A 7,463-nucleotide genomic window follows, 5' to 3' on the forward strand; every position below is an offset into this window, starting at 1 on the left:
CTCTGCCTCCAAAGCTATACGTTCGTGATCACGTTTAACTCGGCTACGATGGGATACGCATTATCGACGAAGGCGATGATCACAAAATCCTTCTTCCAGACTTTCCGCCTCAGTTTAGCGCCATGCTTTTGGTTTTGCCTAAAGTCGCAGCGTTTTGCATTTCCCCATTCATCTCTGGTACAGCAAGTGATGATTGCCCTATCTACCTGTTGAACTTCTTTACCGACTGATGATACCTGTAACACGATCCTTGATTTAATATTAAACTCAAATTGAAGTGATACCTACGTTACCGACTAAACATATCTAGTCTATTCTACCGGTAAGTTTAATGCTTTACCAACCTATGATGAAAATGTACCTGATTATACAAAGCGGGTTTTTTGTCTGCGGATGACGTAATTATTTTTAATAAAACGACTTATATAGCTCTTACTTTCAGCGTGGAGGCAATCCTGTCTTATAGCGTAGTGCTACTAGACTGACAGTATACGCGAATTATTATTCTTATTCGAGGTAGACGAGTCCTAAGAAGACTGGCACCGATATATGTGCAATAATACCGATAGCGTATCGTTCAGAAACAGCTGTATATTTGTTCGCGGTTGGTGGTTCAGGACTGAGGAATTCCTCGAGAGTGAAACATGACTGGTATCATTCTCACGTAATCCAAAGCCGAGTGAAGAGTGTCGAAAAACTTTAGACCAGTGACAGTGATTAGAAAAAAATTTTCATTCAAAATGGGCAATTGCTACTCAGCATTCTCAAGATTTAGAGCCGTATTCAAACCGCAAGATCTTGGAGCATCTTTACAGCCACTTTGCACTAAACCCGAATGTCTTCCAAAACCACCAAAATCTTCTGTGTCTGGTCAGTACCTATAATCAATTGTAAATACGATAATTACATGATAATCAATAATTAAATATTTGAGTACGACTCAAAGTATTCACTGTATTATTATATACATAGAATTCAATTAGCAGTCTCAACTTTTGATTATTTTCTATAAATATTCCAAACGCTACTCGGTACCTTTGATGTTTTTTATTTGACAATAATCACGCGTAGAGTAATATAAAGTAGTCAATTAAAATTCTCATAACTCTCATTATCAATGCACTTTAGATAGAACTATGACTCGGATGATATACATTCACAATCAGATTCATCGTAAAAGCTCCATTGCGCTTGACCCTACTACTAAACGAGGTTAACAGCCATGACATTAGATATAATGAAAGAAAATGAAATTAATATTTAAAAAAAAATAGTGAAAAAAATTAATAAAATTCACCATTACTTTCACATAACCATAAATATGATGACCGTATTAATTCTTTAAATTCCTTACATTAATCATCAACTCTTGCCCAATTAATTTCAGATTTATTCGTCTTACTCATATCCGCCATACTTACTAACGGAAGATCCGGCTGCATCATATTCCGTGAAGGAATCGTATGATGGCGCTAAATGGGTACTGATGATTTTTTCCAGTTACTATTTAAACCCGAGTATGAGAAAATCATTTCAATACCATGCTAAATGCACGTAGTGGTATACATATAAAATGTAAATCACGTGCGAGCTACAAATTCCTACTCAAATATGTAACACGTTACATTCAGATTTATTATAAGGAGGCAGTATCGAATTTGCATAACGAAGATGAGTATAACGTGTCAAATATTTAACTAGGAATTAATTCCTAGTATAGGAAGAATCATTGCATTCAATGAGTAGATTACTGAAAATTTATTTTTTGGGGTATTATCAAATTTGTTCCAACTGTTATCATCTTCTTCGCCAAAAAAAAAATTTACATACACAAGAATTCTCAGGATACCGATCAGTCGCGTAGCGACACATTTAATATTATTCTTCCGGTATCCCAACCTCAAAGTACACAAATGAAAAGGACTAGGTGTCACTCGAATATCTAGCCGATGACGTCACCAGAGCATTTCCAGTGTTTAGTTCAACTGGAGATTAGCTTGTACGTACGCCTTCCTCAAAATGCACAATGCTGATTGCCTTGATCCACTCACCCAAAATAGACGCTCCTACCTTCTTCGAGGAAGCAGCGCCTCCCACCATGATGAATCGAATACTAAATGCCGAATCGGTTGGATAGTCATCCGAGAATAGTCAATGCTAAAAGCCACGTGTTTATCTCGATCAACCAATATTATTTTTCATGATTGTATTTTCTTGTGCTTTACGAGGATAAATATTATTGCTGTTAAGACAGCTGGAACTTCGTTATATTTTCTAGGTGCAGTTAGGTGCACCAGGAAGTCATTTTATGTACGTTACCCAAGTGCATTCTATATGCGTTTATGAGTTGCAGCTTCCTCTCCCATCTACACAAGGCCGAGTAACGAACGGGATGGCATCTTGCTTGTAACTTTTACGATAATTGTCATGTAAATTTAATTGCGTAATTCAGTGTCGCGGCGTCTTAATGTATATTGTTTCTGAGCTGCGGGATGATCGCAGAATTTATCGCAATGGAAATTGTATATTAAACACGAGAAAGGCACCACGTGTTCTGACAAACGTTATTTACTCAAGCAATCCCAAGTTAAGGGTCGATCAAGAGAATTGATTGGGACGTGTGGAAATTTATGTGTCTACATACGAGGGAGCTTCGGACGTGATTTACGACTTTCGGACACTTTACTCTCATGGTAAAGAAGAACGTCCAGGCGCATGAGATTTCTTGCGGCAATGATTACCATAAGAGGATTTATTACCGTATGAGTTAACTACGGGTGACAGTACTGTTGGCTGATGTCAGTTTTGATTATGCAGAAAAATAGTTACGTGAGAATGATACTGGGTAACAACAGTACGCACGAATCATCTGGTATCGTGAAATATTCTAGGGATAGTTTCAGGATATAATGATCTGACGTAATCATTGACTATATTTAAATATCTCATTTACACGTTAAATGACATTACGCTGGTATATTTTTTTAACCAAGTGCTAAATTTAGTTATGAGTAAAATCAGGACGAATCGTCATTGTAATAGTTTCTATGTAAATTGTGATAATTTATTATTACACACACCAGCATGATTATCGTGTACGACAACGTACCCTTTTATATTTCCCAAGAACTCTCAAGGATAGTTTCTAAATAATTGCAAGGCACGTGTGGATTTCCACATATGACCCTATAAAAAGTATCTTTGCCAATACCAAATATAGTAATTATTTTTTTAAATGTATTACCAACCACCTGGTCCCTAGATCCTCATAAGGCCATCGAATAGAGAAATCATTGATGATATCAGATGTTATCAGAATTACATAGTAATGACTTGAAAACGTAACATTTCTATTGCCGGTATGAGTAATGATGAAATAACGATATAATCAAGTGATCGTAGTCATGATAGTGACTAATTTTGGGTGTGATTAATTAAATGAAAAAAAATTTGGATGCTTTTTTTTTCGGTCAACTCGAATCAAACGGTTATGTTTTAAATAAGTTAATGACGTCTGTTCCTTCCCGGTACAGTCTTTACATGTCATTAGGATGCTCATAATCAATTACGATGACTTAAACGATCATTCAATTAAGACAAAGTGGGTGGAAATCCTCCTCCCACCTGCCGGTTGATTATTACACGCAGGTGAAACCATGTAAGGATTCATCTAGCGTGTCGTGTAAACCTTGAGCTCTCTCCCAGAATGCATCTACATACGTTGCACCTCTCTTGTTTTAATTCTTTTTTCTTTCTTTTTCTTTGTGCCTTACGAAGAACGCACTCACGTGTGGACCGAGCGCAAAGCGTAAAAGGAGTTAGATCCGATCGATCGGCAACAGTAGGAGATTTGTCTCTGGATCGATTAAAACTGTAAGGTAGTTGTGGTGGTGCAAAAAAAATGTATTATAGATTTTACGATCGTTACCGTTCCTCCAACGACAGACGGGCGAAGCCATTTCCGTTTTTATTTTACTGTGAGTTAATTTCCGGTTGACGGTATAAGAAAGCCTGTTAATATTTTTTTTTGTATTTTGAAAAAAAAGTCGAAATTTGAATTTTTTTATTAATTGAAAAATCTTCCTCTTTTCTTTCGTTTCTTTTTTTTAGGGGAGGATTTCGGTGTTCCGATTCTTTCCGTAGTTGGGGTTGATCCTTGCATCAATGAAAACGGCGAATACCACAGGACGTCCCGTTACGAGATTATGAATCGCGATGGCGACAAAGCGAAACTGGTTGTAAGAAGAGGGCAGGCATTTTTTTTAAAACTTATGCTATCCAGAAATTATCAACCTTCGACCGATGGCGTCTCGTTGGTTTTTACTTTGGATGGCGTTGAAAAGCCGCAGTATGGTCATGGGACTTTGGTGGCTACGCCTGTTTTAAGTCCTGGGGATCCTTCGGAAGGTTCCTGGCAAGCAGTCATAGACACTGTCGAAGAGAACACAATGAAGATCCGAGTAACGCCATCTGTGAATGCTTATATTGGAAAATGGAAGCTTGATATCGACACCAATAGGAAAGGTGATGGTGCTGTGAGTTACACCATGGAAAATCCATTTTACATGATTTTCAATCCATGGCACGAAGGTATGTCTATGTGTATTATTGTGTGGTATTTTTGTTGAAAATTTATAAAAATTAACTATTTCCAGACGATACAGTCTACCTGGAGAACGAGGATCAGCGCCAGGAATACGTAATGGCCGAAACTGGTCTCATTTGGCGCGGTAGCCACAATCGTTTGAGACCAACTGTTTGGAAATATTCTCAATTCGAACGTGACATTCTTGACTGTGCACTTCACTTAATGATCGAAGTCGGTAAAACACGTACCAACGGTCGTGGCGATCCTGTGATAATATCACGTATACTATCAGCGGCTGTAAGAAGTTTTTTTTTTTAAATATTTTTCAAAAAATTTGATCGATTTAGTTATTCATCATTTTTTGAATCTCCTCAGGTTAATTCTCCAGATGACAATGGCGCCGTCATGGGAAATTGGTCTAATGATTTTGGTGGTGGTACACCACCTACCAAATGGATTGGCTCGCAGAAAATTCTTCAACAGTATTATAAGAACAAGAAGCCTGTAAAGTATGGACAGTGCTGGATATTTTCTGGTGTCCTTACCACTGTCTGTCGTACCATTGGTATTCCTTGTCGTGTTGTTACCAACTATTCGAGTGCTCATGACACTCAAAATAGTTTGACCGTCGATTATTTTGTGGATGCCGAAGGAAAAATTATGGAGGAACTCAACACCGATTCCATATGGTGAGTGAAAAATTGGAGGTGTGATAAAAATTTTTTAATTTTTTTTTTATTAATTTTCATCCCTAGGAATTTCCACGTTTGGAATGAAGTCTGGATGAAGCGTTTGGATTTGACTGAGGAATGCGCTGGTTGGCAGGCCATCGATGCGACTCCTCAGGAACTTAGTGAAGATTCGTATCGCTGTGGACCGGCCTCCGTGGAAGCTGTGAAAAGAGGAGAAATTCTTCGGCCTTATGACAACGGTTTTTTATTTGCCGAAGTCAACGCCGATAAAGTTTTTTGGCGTTACAACGGACCGACGCAACCTTTAAAATTAATCCGAAAGGACATTTATGGGTAAGTTGATTATAATTAAAAATGATAATATTAATTAAATTGTAATTTTTGTTTTAATTAATTTTTTTTAATCAATTAGTATTGGACAACTGATCAGTACTAAGGCTGTGGGAAAATGGGAGAGAGAAGACATAACGCACACGTACAAATATCCAGAAGGTCGATATACAATTAAAACATACATATAGAGATATAGTGATCGTATGTTAAAGCTTGTTAATTATTAATATTATTTAAATAGACTCAAGAGAAGAGCGCACTGCCATGTTAAAAGCACTTCGACAAAGTGAATCGTCGTTCAGTCGTTATTATCTCAATGAAGAATTCAATGATATCATGTTCAACTTTGAACTTCGAGACGATATAGTTATAGGTCAACCATTTAGGTGTGTAGTTATCAAGATAATAGGATAAAGTTTAAATGCTTTTCCTTATTGAGTTATCACTATTTTTATGATCAATAATTATGCTCAATAGTGTCGTGATGCTTATGAAGAATCGTAGCACCACGAAGGGGTATCGTGTGACAGTCATACTGAGAATTGAAACTGTATTATATACCGGAAGAGTGGGTGATCCTGTCAAAAGGACAGAGACTGAACGTCTGGTTAGACCAGGAGTCCTGGAGGAAGTTCGCGTTGACGTCTCCTGGGAAGAATATGGACCAAGGTTATTGGATCAGTGCGCGTTTAATATCGCCTGCCTTGCTACTGTCAAGGATACGAATTTTGAATACTTTGCTCAGGATGATTTCCGCGTGAGAAAGCCAGATATCAAAATTAAGGTAATAGTCTTGAGGTTGTGATCATGGAGGTTATAGCGTGAATTGAGTGGTTGTCGCTTGACAATTATATGCTGCATTGTTTTTGTAGTTTGAAGGCGATGCTGTGGTGGGAGAGAAGCTGACTGCTACAGCAAGTTTTATAAATCCTTTACCTATTCCATTGAATAGGGGAAAGTTCATTGTCGATGGTCCAGGTTTGGATGAACAATTGAAAATAAAATTATCCGACAAGGTGGATGTTGCCGAAGAGGCGAGATGCGAGTTTTCCATGGTACCTAAATTGGCAGGACGTGCCACAATCGCAGCGAAATTTTACTCCAAGGAACTTGAGGATGTCGATGGGTTTATTAATTTAATGGTGAAGTCACCAAAATCTGAAAATGACGTCAGTTAAATTACGAGACTGAGATAACGAGGAAGGATACGTGATGAGAAAGAAAGCCAAAGTAAACGTGCTATTTATAATATCGAATATATGAAAAATCAGTGAATATTTATATTTATACTATTTTATGAAAAGAATGTAAAAGCCAAAAAGTAAAATGATTAAATTTACCTTAAAATGCAAAAACAATTTCACTTCGCCTAAAATCCAGTTCGGCAATTATTATCAGGGTGTATATGAAAAACTGCTCAACGTTCATAGAAAAGACAATTGCATTCTATTCACCTTCCAGGCTGCGGCACCCACAATTCAATATGTGTTTCTGGTCGATGCCTTACCAGCGTCTTATTCCCTTGGTATATTTCCTGGCTGCCTCAGAAGGAGAAACAAAGGAAAGAAATAAACGTCAGTTCCAATCCTGATCCAGTTCTTAAAGCCGTCGCCGAGCGCCAGCTACATATCACGGCAGTAAACTGAACTTCTGGTGTCCTATGAAACTAGTAGTTTTCTATCTATCCGTAAGTAATTTATTTAGTCAAGTTACCTGCAGCCGCACGACTACCGGCCGAGTTTCCTGCAGCATTAACGAGCGGTAATCGTCATTGAAAAATGATGATGACGGGACACCATGCTGATACGCGAGTAGATCCAGCGATGTATCATCATTGAAGAAATTAATGT

At 37.7% G+C, this 7,463-nt stretch overlaps 1 protein-coding gene across 3 annotated transcripts; it reads left to right on the plus strand.

The window, feature by feature from the left end:
* Positions 1-447: 447 nt before the first annotated feature.
* On the plus strand, positions 448-6,968 carry LOC107266548 (annulin). Of its 3 annotated transcripts, XM_025083777.1 has the most exons (11): positions 733-870; positions 1,388-1,480; positions 3,778-3,977; positions 4,111-4,590; positions 4,656-4,885; positions 4,964-5,277; positions 5,344-5,613; positions 5,693-5,772; positions 5,855-5,999; positions 6,091-6,397; positions 6,486-6,968. In XM_025083777.1, the coding sequence occupies exons 3-11, from the start codon at positions 3,902-3,904 to the stop codon at positions 6,789-6,791; spliced, it is 2,208 nt and encodes a 735-aa protein (XP_024939545.1). In that variant the 5' UTR covers positions 733-870; positions 1,388-1,480; positions 3,778-3,901; the 3' UTR covers positions 6,792-6,968. The 3 variants fall into 3 exon arrangements, with proteins under 3 accessions (XP_024939546.1, XP_015592650.1, XP_024939545.1); XM_025083778.1 differs by lacking the exon at positions 1,388-1,480 and having other exon boundaries at positions 448-870; XM_015737164.2 differs by lacking the exons at positions 1,388-1,480; positions 3,778-3,977 and having other exon boundaries at positions 448-870.
* The last annotated feature ends 495 nt before the right edge of the window (positions 6,969-7,463 follow it).

The sequence above is a fragment of the Cephus cinctus genome, unplaced genomic scaffold (genome assembly GCF_000341935.2).
Source record: "Cephus cinctus unplaced genomic scaffold, Ccin1 Ccin1_scaffold0325, whole genome shotgun sequence".
In the NCBI taxonomy this organism is placed as follows: Eukaryota; Metazoa; Arthropoda; class Insecta; order Hymenoptera; family Cephidae; genus Cephus; species Cephus cinctus.